This window comes from Delphinus delphis, chromosome 7, assembly GCF_949987515.2.
Source record: "Delphinus delphis chromosome 7, mDelDel1.2, whole genome shotgun sequence".
NCBI lineage: Eukaryota > Metazoa > Chordata > Mammalia > Artiodactyla > Delphinidae > Delphinus > Delphinus delphis.
Window position 1 is genome coordinate 38,085,988 of NC_082689.1, and position 20,320 is coordinate 38,106,307.

The 20,320-nt window shown below is 39.9% G+C and overlaps 1 protein-coding gene across 1 annotated transcript in view; it reads left to right on the forward strand.

The window, feature by feature from the left end:
- The window catches only part of ANKRD44 (ankyrin repeat domain 44), a 319,078-nt gene that overhangs the window by 150,630 nt on the left and 148,128 nt on the right, over positions 1-20,320 (forward strand). The window contains exon 3 of the mRNA XM_060016372.1: positions 10,037-10,115. Coding sequence (XP_059872355.1) covers positions 10,037-10,115 — 79 coding nt within the window. The remainder of the gene's footprint in view (positions 1-10,036; positions 10,116-20,320) is intronic.

Here is a 20,320-nt window from a genome sequence, read left to right on the forward strand (position 1 = left end):
GTACATTAGTCTGCATTTCCTGGAATTTTATGTAAATGGATTCATACAGTACATACTCTTTCTTGTCTGGCTCCTTTCATGCAACAAAATTACTTTAATGCATCCATGTTGTAACATGTAGCAATAGCTCATTCCTTTTAACTGCTGAGTAGTGTTCCATTGTATGAAAATACCACAGTTTGTTTATCCATTCATCTGTTGATACAGATTTGGATTGTTTCCAATTTTTGACTATTAAAACAAAGCTGTTACGACTTGTGGCTGCCAAGGGGGAGGGGGCTGATGGAGGGATGGATTGGGAGTTTGGGATTAGCAGATGCAAACTGTTGTATACAGAATGGATAAAGAACAAGGTCCTACTGTATAGCACAGGGAACTATATTCAATATCCTGTACTAAACTATAATGGAAAAGAATATGAAAAAGAATATATATAATATATACATAAGTAAAAAATATATATATATATATATATACATAAGTGAATCACTTTGCTGTACAGCAGAAACTAATACAACATTGTAAATCAACTATGCTTCAATAAAATAAATTTTAAAAAATAAAGCTGTTACAGGCATTCATGTACAGGCCTTTGTGTGGACGGATGCTTTCTTTTCTCTTGGGTAAATACCTAAGAGTAGAATATCTGGATCATATATGTCGAATGATCAATGTCATTGAGCATTACTTCATGTGCTTATTTGCTATCTGTATATCTTCTTTGGTGAAATATCTGTTCACATCTTTTGCCTACTTTTTGATTGGATTGTTTTCATATTAGTGAGTTTTGAGATTTTTTGGGTATATTTTAGATAGAAGTCCTTTATCTGATATATACTTTAAAATATTTTCTTTCACTCTGTGGCTTGTCTTCTCATTCTCTCAACAGTGTGTTTCAAAGAGCAGAAATTATTATTTTTGATGCAATTCAATTTATCAATTTGTACTTTTATGGGTCACGCTTTGGTGTTATATCTAAGAAATCTTTGTCTAACCTAAGGTCACAAGGGATTTCTCCAGTGTTTCCTTTAGAATTTTAAGTTTTACATTTAGTTCTACGTTCCACCTTGATTTAATTTTTGTCTAGTGTGCAGGGTTTGGGTTGGAGGTTTTTTGTTTGTTTTTGCTTATGGCTATCTAATTGTTTCAGTGCCATTTGTTGAAAAGGCTGTCTTTTTACCAGTGAGTTGCCCTTGCACCTTCTTTGAAGATCATGTGTTGTCCATATATGTGCCTTTGCACCAATTCCAAATTGTCTTGATTACTGGAGGTTTATGATAAGTCTCAAAATCAGGTAGTATTCATTCTCCAACTCTATTCTTCTTGCCTACTAGTACTTTTTACTTATGAGAATTTTGTTCTTAGGTCTGGAGTATTAGGGCAAGAGTACCAATTCTAACAAACAATAACTTTCACTTTGTTTACTTATAACTATTCAGAGAGTCAGCAAGAGCATGAACAATGGAATCAGATCTGGTTCTGAATCCTGGTTCTGCCACTAATTAGCTGTGTGACTCTGGTCAAGTTACTTATCATCTCAAAGTTTCAGGCTCCTCCACTGTAAAATAGGGATGATAATATTTACCTCACAGTATTGTTTTAAGGAACAAATTAGAAAATATAAAAATCTCTGATATAATTTTTGCTTAATATACATTAATTTAGTTAAAAAATTAATGCAATAAAATATATAGTATTTAGTTACCTAAAGCACATATAATCAAAATTTCTTTGGCATTCTCATTTCTCTTATTTCATCTTTTTTTTTTTTGGCCACACAGCTTGCAAGATCTTAGTTCCCCGACCAGGGATCAAACCTGGGACCTGGCAATGAGAGCACCAAGTTATAACCACTGGGCCAATTCCCGCCAGGGAGTTCCTATATTTTATTTAAAGTCTTTTAATAAGACTTTAAAATTTCATTTTAAAGTCTTTTGAGTGATTATTGTTTAGTTTCTATAATTAGGTATAGTTTTGAGGTTTGAATTTGAACTTTTTTTTTTTTTTTTTTTGCGGTACGCAGGCCTCTCACTGCTGTGGCCTCTCCCATTGCGGAGCACAGGCTCCAGACACGTAGGCTCAGCGGCCATGGCTCACAGGCCCAGCCGCTCCACGGCATGTGGGATCTTCCCGGACCAGGGCACGAACCCGTGTCCCCTGCATCGGCAGGTGGACTCTCAACCACTGCGCCACCAGGGAAGCCCTGAACATTTTTGATATAGCAAAATGTACTAGTGTTTCCCATACATCTGTGTTACATTCAGATGGATGGGTTGAAATACCAACAGAGTGATAGTTGAATGAGGTTGTTCAATGGTGCGGGTGTATAGGGGCAGAGATTAACCATCACTTTTGAGGCATAGAAAATTCCAGCCAAGGAAAATCCAGCTCCATGGAATCACTCATGCATGGAAGAAGAATGACGACAGTAAATCTGAATTTTTCTCTTATGGTGACTTGGGGTAGACATTGACCCATCTCTGCTGTGTCTAGGTGAAGGCATAACGAGTTTTCATTGAAAGTTGAATTAAGCAATATTTTAAAAAACCCTCCGCACATCATAAGAAAAAGACTAATAACTGAATTTGGAAATGGATAAAGGATATGTACAGGCAGTTTGCAGTTGAAGAAGCCAGAACTTTTAGTAAACATATGAAAAGAATCTTAACCTCACTTGTATTTAGTGAAATATAAATCAAAGCCACAATGAAATACCATGTTAGGTATATCATATTGGCAAAGAGTAATAAGGTTGATAACAGCAAATATTGGCAAGGATATCAGGGATAGGAATTAATTAATATTTGACTGGTGGGAGTATAAATTGGTGAACCATTTTTTGAAAGCTATTTGGCAATACCTAATAAAGTTGAACGTGAATATTCCCTAAGATCCAGCCCTTTGATTTCTTGGTATCTGCTCTAGGGAAATTCTCATACATATTCCCAGAGACACATGTACAGAATGTACATTGCAACATCGTTTGTGGTAGTGAAGAACTGAAAACTGCCTAACCTAACATGTCTCTGTTTCTGTGTCTCTTTCTCTCTGTCTCTCTCTCTCTCTGTCTCTCTGTCTGTCTGTCTGTCTGTCTGTCTGTCTCTCTCTCTCTCTCTCTCTCTCACACACACACACACACACACACACGTTATTTTCAAGACCATTTGCAAGTCACAATACTCATGACATTTTACCCCTAAAGCTATTTTTTAAAAACAGAGTTCTGAAGCAGATGTAAAAAATGTTAACATGTTTGACATGTTTGATTTTGCTGGTGGGAACATATAGATCTGGTATTTTCTGTACTCCTCTGTATTTGTGAGATGTTAAAAAGAAACATGATTTTTGTTTCCCTCCTTTGCTTTCTTTTCTTCTTCACAAATTTCTTTTAATTTCCCACCTTCAGACGAAACATCTTTCCCGTTCTGCATACTGTTTGATTTAAATCTTTAATGTGTCTTTGGCTCTTTTCCTCATATGATTTGAAGTATCTCCAAGGTACATATTTTGTGTCCAGAGTTCTTTAGCTATCTGCTTGCTTCTAGTGATCTCCGTTCAATATCACATACGCTGGTTGGGCCTAAGTTGTTAGTTATTTCTTTGCTTCTTTGGTATTGGTGGGAGTTTGAGTTGACGATTGGAACTTAACTTTTGTATTTCATGACAGGAAAGGTTTGCAGAGTTTGTTTTCTAATATTGCTCCATCTGCCCGTCTTGGTATATAAGCTATTTCTTTGTAGGGAGGGATGTTTGTTTTAGTGTATGACAGATACTTACAATGAAGATTAGATCATGCACTTCTAGCTGAGAATTTCCAAAGCATGTAATAAACAGTTCTTAATCTTCAAAAGAGAGGCTTGGGGTGCCCTCTCAGTCGGCCTGCCTACACAGTATTTTCAGCTGCCAGAACGGACTCTGCCCATGTCAAGCTCACTTTACATGGACATACTTCTAGTTCCCTATTTTCTTTCATCTGCTTCTTTGGTAAACAGACGACAGAAACTTCCTCTGCCTGATCTTTCTGTGACATACTGCAAATTTAGCTCAGACGCCAGCTGGCTGTGTGTCTTTGGCTATTCATAGAAAGGGAGGGTTTACCTTCCTTCCTTCTGAAGAAACCTGATTTTTTTTCCATGGGTCCGAATCTGTTTGCCAAGGGCTATTTGGAATGGGAGCTCCTGGGGAATGGGAAAAGATCTCCCTTTTTGTGGTACTTGAACAGTCTATTTAAAAACTACATTGATGAGTTATTTCTAATCTGTGCTTGCTTTTGAATTGTTTTCTCCTCTTGTATTCCTGGGTGTTGTAAAGACCTACACAACCATTCATGAGCTATTGGTCATCACAGAGAATCCACTTGGGTAACAGAAGTGAATGCAAATGGTGCAGAACATGTAGCTCGGCCACTCTGCCCGAAGGCTACTCTGGTCCTAGCCTGGTCCTAGATTCTGATTTCGATCCAGAAACTACCCCTAAGGCAGCCTATAAGATACAGGCTGGGCTCTGTGACTGACCTGCAAGTCTGACCCAGGGCTTCCAAAGTTCCCATTTAAGCTGGAGCCAATGGGGCCTCTCGAGAGTCCTGGGCAAAATTTGTTTACTTCCCAGTTCAGGAGAGACTTTTTTTCTTGTCGGTTTAGACTTCCTGCCCAGGCTTGGTCAGAATTGGACAGGTTTTGGGGCAATATTTACTACAACATTTGTCTCAGTTTATTTTCACAAATGTTTTAACATCACGAATATCAGTAATTACCATGTCCCTGCTTTTGTTTCTGTTCTGATGTCCTAAATTTGGAAACTGGTAACTGGACTGTGTCTTTAGGGTGAGGACTGGATGTTTTAAATTTTCCATTCCTAACATCTACCACAATGTCTGGGAGATAATACCTTCTCAATAAATGTCTGTGCCTAGAAAATATGGCTGAATAAATGGTTGTAAAACATATCCCAAAGTCACTGTACTTATTTTATCCTTCTCCAATTTTCTTTTTTTAACTTTTGTTTTCATCTCTCTTAGACCAAAGCCTTACATGGTTTCTAGCATCATTTGTACTGCTTCCTGTAACTCTTCCTTCATACCTCTTCCCCCAAATTTTGTTCAGTTAAAAAAAGAGAAGGTTTTGTTTTCTCCCTTGGGCTTTGTCCTTCATATTTAAATGATTTTAGACATTACTCGTATCTCTGTCTGCTTCTTCTATAATATTATCTCAGGCTCTTGCTGGCTGTTATGCCTGCTAACCCTGGCTTATGGGAAATTAATTGTTTCTACGTGGGTCTGTGGTTTAGGCTGGTGAGCTCATCTTCAGCGGGGGTTTAATATGCGGGAATCCTGGATTGCTTGGGTTGAGGGCACATCTGTCCAGATAGATTTTGTTTCTTCTTCTTGGCACCCTAGGGGTATCCTTGGCTTAGAACCAATTTTTATGCCGATTTTTTAGCTTGAGAGTTTCTAGACTACAAAGGTATTGTGAATTCAAAACCCCAAACCACACGAGGGCAGACTCTGGGGACGTGGGTGCTCAGCGGGGACACTTTTGTTCTTCCACCAAGAATCTAGGCCAAGGCATCGCTTTGCCATCTGCCCATGGAGTGTCTGGCCTTTTCTCGAGCCCACCATTGCACTTCAAGGATCTTTCTTCAAGACCACTTCATGGGTCTTCCAGTTCCAGTTCTCTACCTCACCTCCCAGCCCTGAGCAAGTGTTCAGTCCCAGGCTCCTGGGGTATGACTTCTCCCTGCAGGGTAATAAGCTCATGTGCTTCCAGCTTTGGTTCTCACTTTACTCTTCATTTCTGGCCCCAGACTATTACTTTAACTTACTGTAAGCTCATTTAAATGAATGTTTACTATATGTGTGTCACATTTTCCCCAGAATCTCTTAGGGGTTATAATGGAAAGTTTTTTAGACTCTCAAGGCAACTTCTAAGATGATGTTCTTGCTTCCATTTTTATAAAGAAAACAGTTTTAGGTTGGTAGCCAACACACCTAATTCTTTGACATCAGTTTGCTGTGTTGGGCAAGTCATATAATCTAGGGGTCAGATTCCCTATCTTTTAAATAGTGGTAACAAGACTTAACAACACAGTTCTGAAAGGTGTGTCTCCTCTGATAGGGATATTATGAGATTTAAGTAATAGAAGACATGAAAAGACATTTTGAAAAAAAATTAAAAGCCCTGCATAAGTACCAGATAGGTTTTTTTTTTAAACATCTTTATTGGAGTATAATTGCTTTACAATGGTTCTGCTTTATAACAAAGTGAATCAGCTATGCATATACATGTATCCCCATATCCCCTCCCTTTTGTGTCTCCCTCCCACCCTCCCTATCCCACCCCTCTAGGCGGTCACAAAGCACCGAGCTGATCTCCCTGTGCTATGTGGCTGCTTCCCACTAGCGATCTATTTTACATTTGGTAGTGTATATATGTCCATGCCACTCTCTCACTTCGTCCCAGCTTACCCTTCCCCCTCCCCGTGTCCTCAAGTCCATTCTCTACGTCTGCACCAGATAGGTTTTCTTTCTTCTTTTAGATGCCATAGGGGCATCATTGGCCTAGGACCTATTTTTACTAGTATTATTACTAGTATTCTGTTTTCCCCGGAGCCTTCCCCCTCCTTCTTCTACCATTGCATCTCCTACTCCATTTGTCTAGCTTATGGCAAGTAGAGTGGCCCTATACTTAGGCAGAGGATGAACTGCAGTTGGTGAAACCTGGCTGGTTTCACCTTATTGGGTATGGTGGTGAATGTGGCTCTGTTATTCACCCCTCAACTCATGATCCTGTACATCACTCGGGTTCCTTGCTAGAGAGCAGGTGTTGGTCAGTAGTAGTAATGCATTGTTATTTTGGATAAGGTCTTAATAGCACATGAAATGATTTATATGATTCTGCTGCTTCAGCGAACCAAACAACTACTTCCTGAATACAGATCTTCTCTGCAGTTACCTGTCTATGGCTTGTCACTGAAGGAGAGTGTCAATTGGCATAGATGTTCAGAAAGCTACAGGAAACCTTTAAATGCATATTAACAGGAACACTGGGATTTACAATCAAGGAGTTTTTACAATATGATCTCATGTAACACACCCATTTTATAATATAAAAACTTCAGTTTGGACAAGTCGTGTCATAAAAGGGGCCGCAGAATGAGCAAAGCCAGTTGTATAATGATGGACCAACCAGATTTGGATATTGGTGTTTTCTTGGCTTTTATTTGAGGCCAAGTTCTCAAACAGAGCATTGACTTTGCTTCAGGTCAAATTAAAGTTATAATTTGCGTGGGGTTAGTCCTTGTTTAAATCACTTAGGTGAGGTTTAATTTTTGAACAAAACTCTGGAACCAGTTCAATTCACGAAAGAACATATAATTATATAACTTTTATCCTAAGACCCAAGAGATACTTTTCAGTTGATATAATGAGGATTCAAAGGGAATATGAAGCTAAAAAGGAAAGTGCTTGTAGAAATATCTAGAAATAGAAGACATTTGTGAAAGTCTGGTCTCAGTTATTTGTATAGTTCATTGCACAAATTAATACACTTGATTCTCAAAGAAGCAAACATGTTTTTAAATATTGAAACTTCATTTTCACAGAAAGGATGATATAGCAATAAGGGGGTTAACCATGGTTGTATATCTTACTGAATTTTCCAAGGCATACCATTATTTAATATGGAATAGTTAACATGACTGCCCTATTTCCTCTTATCTGTAGTGATTGCCTGCAGCATACCTAGACAACATAAATTCCCAGCCAACTCAAACCCCCTCTTTTGATCCACTGAAAAGTTAGTTAATCCATTCATAAAACCTATTTACCAGACCTCCTAACAAATAGACGGGTCTGAAGATCAGTTCTTGTCATGTTCCCTGCCTGCCATCTGTTTTAGATATTAGCGAGGCATGAAATGCCTACAAGCTATGGTCTGAAAGAGACTGAGAGCAGAGGGCCTGAACTGTCCGCAAACAGAATAACAGAATCCTTAGGCTACAAAGACTGTTAGGTATATTGTCTAATCAAGTGACGATAGGAATGATGATGCAAATCAGTAGTGAATCCACAAATCTCGAAACTAAAATGCATGCTAGTTTCAGGAGAAACCTCTAAGATAGCATATAGGCTTTGGTTACTGTTGTTATGGGACAGGTGATGGAAGTTTGTGGAAGAGACCACACACATAGACTAGTTCAGTTTGGTCAGTTTATGCTGAGCACCTGCTGTGCTGCTACTGTGGGGAGAGAAGGGAGTAAGACCTGTTCTTTACTCTATGAGAGTTCTCAGTCTTAGAGGGAAGATGTAACCAAACCAAACTTGGGTCTGCTCGCCTACGTGCAGTAAAGACCATCTACTGATACTGGGCTGTAGTGAAGGAAGGTGCAGCGTTTATCACAAGACCAAGCAAGGGGTACTTGCCTTAGCAAGGGATGGCTAATGCTGAAAATGCGTGCACTCCTCAGTGGCTTTCGGGGAAAGGTTTTTAAAGTCAGGGTGAGGGAGACGGTTTTGGGATGTGTGACCAGCTTGTGGACATTCTTCTGATTGGTTGGTGGTGAGGTAATCGGGAATCAACGTCATCAACCTTCTGGTTCCAACTTATCTGGGGTGTACGTGCTTGTGGTCAGCATGCAGTTAACTTCTTCCTCTTGGTGGGGGTTTCAGTATCTGCAAAACAACTCAAGGATGTGGCTCAGGATATTTCTATAGCACTTGAGGAGGAACTAAAGGTCCTAGACTTTGTTTAATGGCTAAACTATTATTATTTTTCTCTTACTTTTCTTTGTTTCTTTCTTTCTCACTTCTTTGATTAGATTTATTCTTTGGAACTCAGGGAAGGCCTAGGAGGCTAAAGTTTTTCTACAAACAAGAGACAGGTAGAGGACAGGGATGTGGGTCCTGTCCCGGGAAGGCCCCATAGGGTCCTGCTGGGTTACAGTATCGCCCAACTATCTATGCTGTGACAATAATGGCTACTACGGAGCACTTGCTGGGCATGCGCCAAGGCTCATGCCTGCCTAGGACTTATTTACTTACGTTATCTTGAATGTTCTTATCAGTTCTCTAGGGAGAGACTATCATCTCCAGTTTACAAATGGGAAAGCAGTATTTCTTCCCCTGCCTGTTAGCATGCTGCCTCTCAGCACAATATGTTAAATGCCTTGCCGAGGACTGAGGCTGGAATCTGACAGGCGAAGGTCTAATCTTGACTCTGCTATATACCTATGGGGTCTTGAGGACATTTCTTAATTTATCTGAGCCATAGTTTCTCATCTATGAAACAGTAATATCTACCTCACCTCTCAGCTTCAAGGTCAACATCCTCTGAAAGGCCTTACTCAACCACTCTAAGGACTCTTTTTCCCATCTCCCCAGTCACTTGATCTCATTATCCTGTTTTTATTTTGTCATGGCCTTTATCACCATCTGAAAGGATGGTGATGACTTACATGACTATCGTCGGCCTCCCCACATGATTGTGAGTTTCATGAAGCCAGGGACTGGGCCTGTCGTGGTCACCCTCCCTGTCCCCAGAATCTGGCTTCTGGCACCTAGTAGGCATTCAATAAGTACTACATGAATGGGCAGTGGTCTAGGCAACAGTTGATGGAAAATGTCCTTGTGAACAATTCCACTAGGTTCTCTTAGAAAGAAAATAAATCATTGAAAGCTTTGAACTATGCTGTTAAGGTAGGTAGAAAGATTTGAATTTTTTTTTTTTTAACCATACTGAAGGTCTAAAAATAAGTTGAATTTCATCATCCAGTGCATGATGGTCCATCCTTGACCTGAACTGGGCTTCAATAAAAGGAGCAGGGAGGCAAATACGACACACAGACACAGAAATCGGGATCTTTCGTACACGTGACTGTGGGAGATGCTGAGAGAAATGTGTAACCAGAACTCACCTGAGTAGGTGTTTGGCCTTCACTCTCTGTCACAAGCATTAATCTCAGAGTGAGTGACATGTCGTACTATAACTACAAAAGATACCTCCGGCTGCCACTGACTTGTTTATCTTTGCCATTGTTTCAGGATTCTGAGAAGCGAACCCCGCTTCACGTGGCTGCGTTTCTGGGAGATGCAGAGATCATTGAACTCCTGATTCTGTCAGGTAAATATCAGCTGTACTTAAAAGTCAACTGCAGATAAAAATTTAAATGACCAATTTACTGGACTGACTACTACAATGAACCCAAACAAAATTTCTTTACTGTGCTCGTGGAAGTTTATTTGATCATGGAGTTTATCAGTAGACAAGGGACAATGCAAGACCTTCTTCTTATTGAAAAATGACTTCTCTAGTGACACTTTTATATTGCTTTGAGAGTCTGATTCCTGACTGTCTAACCAGGCCCAGTATTGTGAATGAATTCAGTACATTTGGATATCTTTTAATTTTTTTTCATTGTAAAAAAACAAAGAACAAACAAGAAAGCTGTTTTCTTAAGGTCTACATGAACACATGTAAATGTGTATGTGTATTTACATATATTTAAATTGCATTACAAAACAATACTATGTTTTGCTTATGGATACATGACTGTAATGCTATAATCAAATAATAAAAATATGGAAGGAAAGGAAACATATCCATTTCTGGATAGTGGTTACCTCTGAGGAGAACAACTGAGTGAGAGATGTCTTCAGGGGAGGGTATGAAAGAGACTATAACTCTGTAAAATTTTTTATTTTTTAAAAATTGGAGTAAATATGGCCAACACATGTTAAATCAGATTTGTGTGTGTACTGGTCTTTGTGATATTATTCTCTTTAGTTTTCGATGTATTTTAAATATTTCATGAGATTTTTAAAATGTCAGTGTTTTCATTTTTGGAAACCTGTATGCTTGGTACATCTCACCAAACAGGTTTCCAAAACCAGTATGTGCTTTCTCCCTTGAGTATTTGCTAGACAAATCCCCAGAATGAATCTGAGCACGTGCACGTGTCTCAGTGTGGATTGTATGCAGGCCAGCTGGCTTTCTTCCTCCTTCTTTTGGTTTGGGGAGATTCGGATCTGGAGGCAATGCCTCTTCCCACAGACCATGCAAAAGGCCTATAATAAGGTTTTACCTTTGTATGCAGTAGGGAAACTGTAGAATTCTAAAGTCATCTATGCAAAGGTAGGAACTGACATGGTAATTCGAGCAGATGTGGAGAACATTATGAAAAAGGAGCAAGCATTGTGCTGTGATACACAAAGAAGACTCACGTTGCCCTTATTTTTGTTGAGTTTGTGTCCTTGAGGTGGGTTTTCCCAGGAAACAAATATTTTGTGCCTTACAATGTTTGTGCCCCGTGCTCTTGACAATCTCGTGGAACTTAAGTTAGATTCCACGTAGTACTTCTGGTGCTCTTGAGAACAGGCCTTCATTCTGATGATTCTAAAGATGTTTCAGGGCTGTGTTCCAAGCAGAACATGTGCTGCTTGAGGTTGGCACAGTCTATGGCTAACAGCCAGTGCACACCTGGCTGGTCGCCCCAACAGTAGAAATTTGGCCCGTGGAAAATTATAGGCAGAATTGGTGAGGGTGAAAAATAAAGAGTTTTGTGGTATGACACCTAATGGTCCCGACCTGCTGTACTCACCATCTAAATGTTGTATTAAGAGACAGATCTGGGTCTCAGAGGAATGTTTGATTCATGAATGTACAAATTCAAAACCTTGTTTTAGATCCCCAGCTTTGGTTTTTTGGTTTTTGGTTTGTTTCTCCACATTCGAAGGGGAAGGTTTTAATTCTTCAGCATGAAGGACCCATCTGTTTTTTTTTTCAGGCATCTGGGGCCTGGTGATCAAGAAACTTGATTTCACCTCCCCTTCACGTGGGCATGGAGTACACCAGCCTCTTTTAAACGGGGCTTATTCAGTAGAGCCGGGAGAAACTGTTCTGTATATCTAGATCTGTACACCTGTTCTCTTAGCCCAGTCATCTAGGAAGAATCACTGGCTATTAATGTCTCTAGTATAATTTTGGGTGGCACATGCTATGGAATTTTTCCTTCTTCCCTCATCAAATTAGGAAGACCAAGGGCATGGGAGAGCATTGGGAAAGTTCTTTAGAAATCTTATTCAGCTGTGGAAACTTAGGCGAATTCTTGGAATTCTCATGGTTGTAATTTCCCCAAAAGGTCCTTTATTCAATATGTATATATTCTAAAGAAATGTCATTGTAAGAGCAATGATTTCATCTCTGAGCTTACATCTGGCAGCTGACCCTTTAGGGAATCCAACCAAACTGTTTTCCAATTTAATAATGAATGAGGTGCTAACAATTCCCACGTTGGACAAATCACTTGGCTTTGCCAGAATTGCCCATTACAGCTGTGTTCTGCATTGTTGTATTAACTTACAGAGCACAGTGTAACCCAAGCCCGCTAAATTCCTACTGACATTATCTCCTGTTAGCCAGGCAGATGGAACCCTGAACGCCTCTGAGCAGACAGCGAGGAATTTCAGGCCTTGCAGATTTCCTCTTCTTCTAACTGTCAGTCCACATTCTGGCTTTGTTTTCCCCACCTGCTTCTAGCTTCTGTTTTGGAACTGGACGAGTCAGGATTAAGGCAAATACAAGGTCAAGAGCTTGCTAAATCGTTTGCCTGGAGATGGATGAATGAGATCAATGTGAACCAATCAGTGACCGAGAGTTAAGAGCCTAGGCTTGAGATATAGGAAACAGAGCACACAGAGAAACAGCCACAGTAACGAGACCCTGTAGAGAAACTCTGGAGACACGCAAGGGTTAGGGAGTTCTGGGCTGAAGGAAGAAAACCAGAAGTACCCACCCTCTAAAATGGGAGTGTTTGTGAGGGTGTTTTTAATTTACTAATTAAAAATAGTAAATTTATTAGAACATAGGCCACCAAACAAGTGGTATTCCTGTAAAATTATTTCCTGTGATTGTTCAAAATGTGATTACTATTCCCAATGCAAATTGCCTCCAGAGCTGGTAGCAGGTCATTCTTTTGATTATCTCATGCATAACAAATATTCATCCTTTGAGGTTGGATTTGATTTTTTTTTTTTTTTGGTCTAGAGAAAGAGGGGTGATTAAATGAGTCAATGCTGATTTTGGCCTCCAATGTAGTGCAATTATAAAGTAATGGGCCATTTGCTGATGGATATATAAACTGGTTCCAAAGGCAGCTCCAAGGGGAGTTTTTTTTTTTTTTTTTGCGTTATGTGGGCCTCTCACTGTCGTGGCCTCTCTCGTTGCGGAGCACAGGCTCCGGACATGCTGGCTCAGCAGCCATGGCTTATGGGCCTAGCTGCTCTGCGGCATGTGGGATCTTCCTGGACCAGGGCACGAACCCGTGTCCCCTGCATCGGCAGGTGGACTCTCAACCACTGTGCCACCAGGGAAGCCCAAGGGGAGTTTTTAAAATGCTTTGGACAATGCTACATACATGGAATTATCATACACTGTTCCAAGGTCATTGCTTTGAAGGACAGTGCTCCTGGGCTGTAATAAGATTTGGTCTGTTTGTTAAAAAAAAAAAATCATAAACAAGCTGATCTCACTGTATTATAATCATACTTCATATGATCTTTCTTTCATATTTCTTTTTCTTTTAAATTAATTTGTTTATTTTTTTGGCTGTGTTGGGTCTTCGTTGCTGTGTGTGGGCTTTCTCTAGTTGTGGTGAGTGGGGCTACTCTTCTTTGTGGTGTGCGGGCTTCTCATTGTGGTGGCTTCTCTTTGTTGCTGAGCATGGGCTCCAGGTGCGTGGTCTTCGGTAGCTGTGGCACGCAACCTCAGTAGTTGAGGCGCACAGGCTTAGTTGCTCCGCGGCATGTGGGATCTTCCTGGACCAGGGCTCAAACCCGTGTCCCCTGCATTGGCAGGTGGATTCTTAACCACTGCGCCACCAGGGAAGTCCCCATATTTATTTCTATAATTAAAAGCGAAACATTGGCTAAACCCTCCTTAAGAGTCAGTTGTTCTCTCTGGCCTGTAAGAGTTTTAGTCATTTGGTCTACCTTTTTTCTTTATTCAACTTCTTCCTAGATGACAGGGCTAAGAGAACAGAAATATTGCCTCTGGAAAAGATGCCCAGAGTTCTCTTTACTCCTGATATCTATGAAAATAAAATCAAGTGTTAATAGGGATAAGATTAAAAAAAAAGATACTTAATTTGTAATTAGAGTTTATGCCTGATAACTTTTAGTTGTGTCTTTGTTTCTGCAGAACAGCATAGCCTAGTGCTTTAAAAAAAAATGATAAGCTTTAAAATGTCCTTGGGGAAAAAGCATTTGCCTTTAAATCATGAGACATGCAGACTCTGTGTCCTTCAGTGCACAATGGTGCCCGACAGGCAGGTAAATAACATGAAGCTTCCTTTAGAAAAATCAGTTATAAATATTCAACTCAAAACCATCTGATGTCTCCCTCTGACACGTAAACAAGACTCTCAGACAGACGGAGGAAGAGGATGAGGAAGCCGGTCTCACGGGATGACACTGATGAAATACTGCGTCCCCATTCAGAGAACTCTGCTTTTGTCCTAATAATTTTGTTGTTCTGGGAGAGGTTTCCTTGGCAGCTGCCTCTTCAGCCTTTTGGAGGAGGATTAGTAGAGGAATGGAGGACTTAAATAGTGACTGAAAGAATCTACTTCCTAGATTTCTAATTATCTTTCCATTCCTCAAGTGACCCCAAAGCTGCATGAACACAGTGCTGGTGTTTGTTACACACGGGGCGTGTGTTGCTGTATGCTGCGCAGCGAGCTCAGGGTCAAGGTGGAGGGATGAATCGGGAGATGGGGATTGACATATATACGCTAATATGTATAAAATGGATAAGTAATAAGAACCTGCTATATAAAAATTAATAAAATAAAATTAAAAAAAATAATAACAATATAATATGATTGTATACATATAAATTATAAGAAAAACATAGTAGAAAAATAGGAGAAATAGGCAAAGAATATAAATAAATGGTTCTCAGAGAATGAATTATAAATGACCAGTAAACAAACATATTAGAAGATGCCCAACCTCACTGTTAAACAGGAAACACAAAAATGTGAGACCATTTTTCTCCAATCAGATTTGCCCTATTTTATTTTATTTCTTTATTTTTGGCTGCCTTGGGTCTTCATTGCTGTGTGCGGGCTTTCTCTAGTTGCAGTGAGTCGGGGCTACTCTTCGTTGTGGTGCGTGGGCTTCTCATTGCGGTGGCTTCTCTTGTTGCAGAGCACAAGAGCTCTAGGTGCGCAGGCTTCAGTAGTTGTGGCACTCAGCCTCTAGAGCGTAGGCTCAGTAGTTGTGATACACGGGCTTAGTTGCTCCACGGCATGTGGGATCCTCCTGGACCAGGGCTCGAACCCGTGTCCCCTGCACTGGCAGGCGGATTCTTAACCGCTGCGTCACCAGGGAAGTCCTGCAATATTTTAAATAACTGATAATATCAAGTGTTGATGAGAATGTGGGGAAATTAAGCAATCATACACTGTGAGTGTGTACACTGATACACTTTGGAGGGTTCAGACTATGAAAACCAAAAGGGTGCATGACTGTTGACACAGAAAGTCCGTTTCTAATTATCTATCCTAGACAAATACTTGCACATTTGCGTAAGGAGTCATTTTCTGGATGTTCATAGCAGCATTGTTTGACTAGTGAAATACTGGAAACAATTGAAATACCCATCAATAGAGACGATGTCTTAAAAAATGTATATTTATATGTTGGAGTACATGTGGCAAATAGAATGGACTCATTCTCTAAATTTCGACATAAACAGATATGAAAAATGTATTATTGAATGAAACAAGGAAATTCAGTGTTATTACAATATGACACATTAATGTAAAAGCATAATTATGAAATACTGATATAAATTTTTTAAAATTGTGTAATATTTTAAAAAACAAGAAGACTATTGTATTGGCCACTCAGCTTAATTCTCTGATTTTCTATGGGTACACGTATTTGTATATGAAGACATAAAAGAAACCAGAAGCTCACCAACCTAACAGAGTAGTAGTTTTCTCCAGGGAGTGAAGAGAGTCCAGCATTGGGGATGATTCTCAAGGGAACGTTACCTAAATCTTTCTATCTTTTTTTTTTTTTTTTTTTTTGCGGTACGCGGGCCTCTCACTGCTGTGCCCTCTCCCGTTGCGGAGCACAGGCTCCGGACGCACAGGCTCAGCGGCCATGGCTCATGGGTCCAGCCACTCTGCGGCATGTGGGACCCTCCCGGACCGGGGCACGAACCCGTGTCCCCTGCATCGGCAGGCGGACTCTCAACCACTGTGCTACCAGGGAAGCCCAACAATCTATCTTTGAAAAGAAGAATGCACTCATGTATTACTCATATGATCAAAACATGAAGTAAAATAGGTCTGCTGCTATTCATGGTGATAGGCACATTTTCATAGCTCTGGTTCAAGCCAGTTCAGTTGAGGAGACATTGCTGGATCTCTATTTTAACCAGAAAGCATCCTTCATGTGGCAGCTGTTAACTAAGGTCTGAGCTCGACTCAGAACTGTGTCAATGGTAGATACCCCGGTCTCTATCCCTTAGTTCCCTGACTCTACTTCGATAATAGTTAGCAAGCAAGTATACAGTGTTTACCATGTGCCAGGAAGTGATTTCAGGGCTTTTGTGGTACATCCTTCTAGAATGTTCAATGTTTTTACAAAAATGGGTTCATTCATTCATAATGTTTTAGTACTTGCTTTTTGTGCACAACCATAGTTTGTGAACATCTGTCCACGTTATTAAGCATTCTTACAAAGCATCGCAGCTACATCATGTGGCTGTATGGTAATTCCAACCCTTTGTCTAATGCCAAAGTTGTTTCTAGTATTTTACTTTTATGACTAACCTTTCTTAAATCATCCTTAAAGATTAGTCTTAACATTTACCTAAAGTTATTTCCTTACAACAGAGCGTTCTAATACACACATACAAAGACAAAAATAGGTTGTGTATATGAGAGAGAGAGGGAGGAGGGAGAAGAGAGGAGGGGGAGACAGAGGGAGGGAGGATAAAGAGAGGAGGATGGAAGGTAAGATTTTTGGGGTTTTTTATTTAACATCTTTATTGGAGTATAATTGCTTTACAGTGTTGTGTTAGTTTCTGCTGTATAACAAAGTAAATCAGCTATATGCATACGTATATCCCCATATCGCCTCCCTCTTGCGCCTCCCTCCCAACGTCCCTATCCCACCCCTCTAGATGGTCACAAAGCACCGAGCTGATCTCCCTGTGCCGTGCAGCTGGGAAGGTAAGATTTGAACTTGCAGTGGCAAAAGCAGGTAGACACAGGTCAGGCATGTACTACACACATGTCCTCTGCCCTTGTCAGTATGCTGGCGGTTTGGCTAGTGAGGGAGCTACTGAGATGAGATGCTTAGATTCAAAATGTGGTGATAAAATGACATGTGGAAAGACAGCAAAAGATGCGCTAAGATTCTAGAGCCCTCGCACCTTTGGGTAGGCACAAACTTTTTTTTTTTTAATTTTTTTTTATACAGCAGGTTCTTATTAGATTATATCTATTTTATACATATTAGTCTATACATGTCAATCCCAATCTCCCAGTTCATCCCACCACCACCCCCCGCCCCCACTTTCCCCCCTTGGTGTCCATATGTTTGTTCTCTACATCTGTGTCTTTGTTTCTGCCTTGCAAACCAGTTCATCTGTACCATTTTTCTAGATTCCACATATATGTGTTAATATACAATATTTGTTTTTCTCTTTCTGAGTTACTTCACTCTGTATGACAGTCTCTAGGTCCATCTACGTCTCTACAAATGACCCAGTTTTGTGCCTTTTTATGGCTGAGTAATATTCCATTGTATATATGTACCACAACTTCTTTATCCATTCATCTGTCGATGGGCATTTAGATTGCTTCCATGACCTGGCTATTGTAAATAGTGCTGCAATGAACATTGGGGTGCATGTGTCTTTTTGAATTATGGTTTTCTCTGGGTATATGCCCAGTAGTGGGATTGCTGGGTCATATAGTAATTCTATTTTTAGTTTTTTAAGGAACCCCCATACTGTTCTCCATAGTGGCTATATCAATTTACATTCCCACCAACAGTGCAAGAGGGTTCCCTTTTCTCCACACCCTCTCTAGCATTTGTTGTTTGTAGATTTTCTGATGATGCCCATTCTAATCGGTGTGAGGTGATACCTCATTGCAGTTTTGATTTGCATTTCTCTAATAATTAGTGATGTTGAGCAGCTTTTCATGTGCTTCTTGGCCATCTGTATGTCTTCTTTGGAGAAATGGCTATTTAGGTCTTCTGCCCATTTTTTTTTTTTTTTTGTGGCATGCGGGCCTCTCACTGTTGTGGCTTCTCCCGTTGCAGAGCACAGGCTCCAGACATGCAGGGTCAGCGGCCATGGCTCCCGGGCCTAGCCGCTCCGCGGCATGTGGGACCTTCCCGGACCGGGGCGCAAACCCATGTCCCCTACATCAGCAGGTGGACTCTCAACCACTGCGCCACCAGGGAAGCTCTGTTGGAAGATTTTTAATCACAGTTTCAATTTCATTACTTGTGATTGGTCTGTTCATATTTTCTGTTCCTTCCTGGTTCAGTCTTGGAAGGTTATACCTTTCTAAGCATTTGTCCATTTCTTCCAGGTTTTCCATTTTATTGGCATAGAGTTGCTTGTAGTAGTCTGTCATGATGCTTTGTATTTCTGCAGTGTCCATTGTAACTTTTCTTTTCTAATTTTATTGATTTGAGTCCTCTCCCTCTTTTTCTTGATGAGTCTGACTAAAGGTTTATCAATTTGGTTTACCTTCTCAAAGAACCACCTTCTAGTTTTGTTGATCTTTTTATTATTTTCTTTGTTTCTATTTTATTTATTTCTGCTCTAATCTTTATGATTTCTTTCCTTCTACTAACTTTGGGTTTTGTTTGTTCTTCTTTCTCTAGTTCCTTTAGGTGTAAGGTTAGATTGTCTATTTGAAGTGTTTCTTGTTTCTTGAGGTAGGATTATATTGCTCTAAACTTCCCGCTTAGAACTGCTTTTGCTGCATACCTTAGGTTTTGGATTATTGTGTTTTCGTTGTCTTTTGTCTCTAGTTATTTTTTGATTTCCTCTTTGATTTCTTCAGTGATCTTTTGGTTATTTAGTAACGTATTGTTTAGCCTCCATGTGTTTGTGTTTTTTATGTTTTTTTCCCTGAAATTTATTTCTAATCTCATAGCATTATGGTCAGAAAAGATGCTTGATATGATTTCAATTTTCTTAAATTTATCAAGGCTTGATTTGTGACCCAAGATGTGATCTGTCCTGGAGTATGTTCCATGTGCACTTGAGAAGAAAGTGTAATGTGCGGTTTCTGCATGAAATGTCCTATAAATATCAGTTAAATCTGTCTGGTCTGTTGTGTCACTTAAAGCTTGTGTTTCCTTATTAATTTTCTGTCTGGATGATCTGTCTGTTGGTGTAAGTGAGGTGTTAAAGTCCCCCATTATTATTGTGTTACTGTCGACTTCCTCTTTTATAGCTGTTAGCATTTGCCTTATGTATTGAGGTGCTCCTATGTTGGGTGTATATATATTTATAATCGTTATATCTTCTTCTTGGGTTGGTCCCTTGATCATTATGTAGTGTCCTTCCTTGTCCCTTAGAACATTCTTATTTTAAAGTCTATTTTATCTAATATGAGTATTGCTACTCCAGCTTTCTTTTGACTTCCACTTGCATGAAATATCTTTTTCTATCCCGTCACTTTCAGTCTGTATGTGTCCCTAGGTCTGAAGTGGGTCCCTTGTAGACAGCATATAGGTGGGTCTTGTTTTTGTATCCATCCAGTGAGCCTGTGTCTTTTGGTTGGAGCATTTAATCCATTCACATTTAAGGTAATTATCGATATGTATGTTCCTATGACCATTTTCTTAATTGTTTTGGGTTTGTTTTTTATAGGTTCTTTTCTTCTCTTGTGTTTCCCACTTACAGAAGTTCCTTTAGCATTTGTTGTAGAGCTGGTGCTGAATTCTCTTAGCTTTTGGTTGTCTGTAAAGCTTTTGATTTCTCCCTCGAATCTGAATGAGATCCTTGCTGCGTAGAGTAATCTTGGTTGTAGTTTTTTCCCTTTCATCACTTTAAATATATCGTGCCACTCCTTTCTGGCTTGTAGAGTTTCTGCTGAGAAATCAGCTGTTAACCTTATGGGAGTTCCCTTGTATGTTATTTGTCATTTTTCCCTTGTTGCTTTTAATACTTTTTCTTTGTCTTTAAATTTTGTCAGTTTGATCACTGTGTGTCTTGGCATGTTTCTCCTTGGGTTTATCCTCCTTGGGACTCTCTGCACTTCATGGACTTGGGTGGCTATTTCC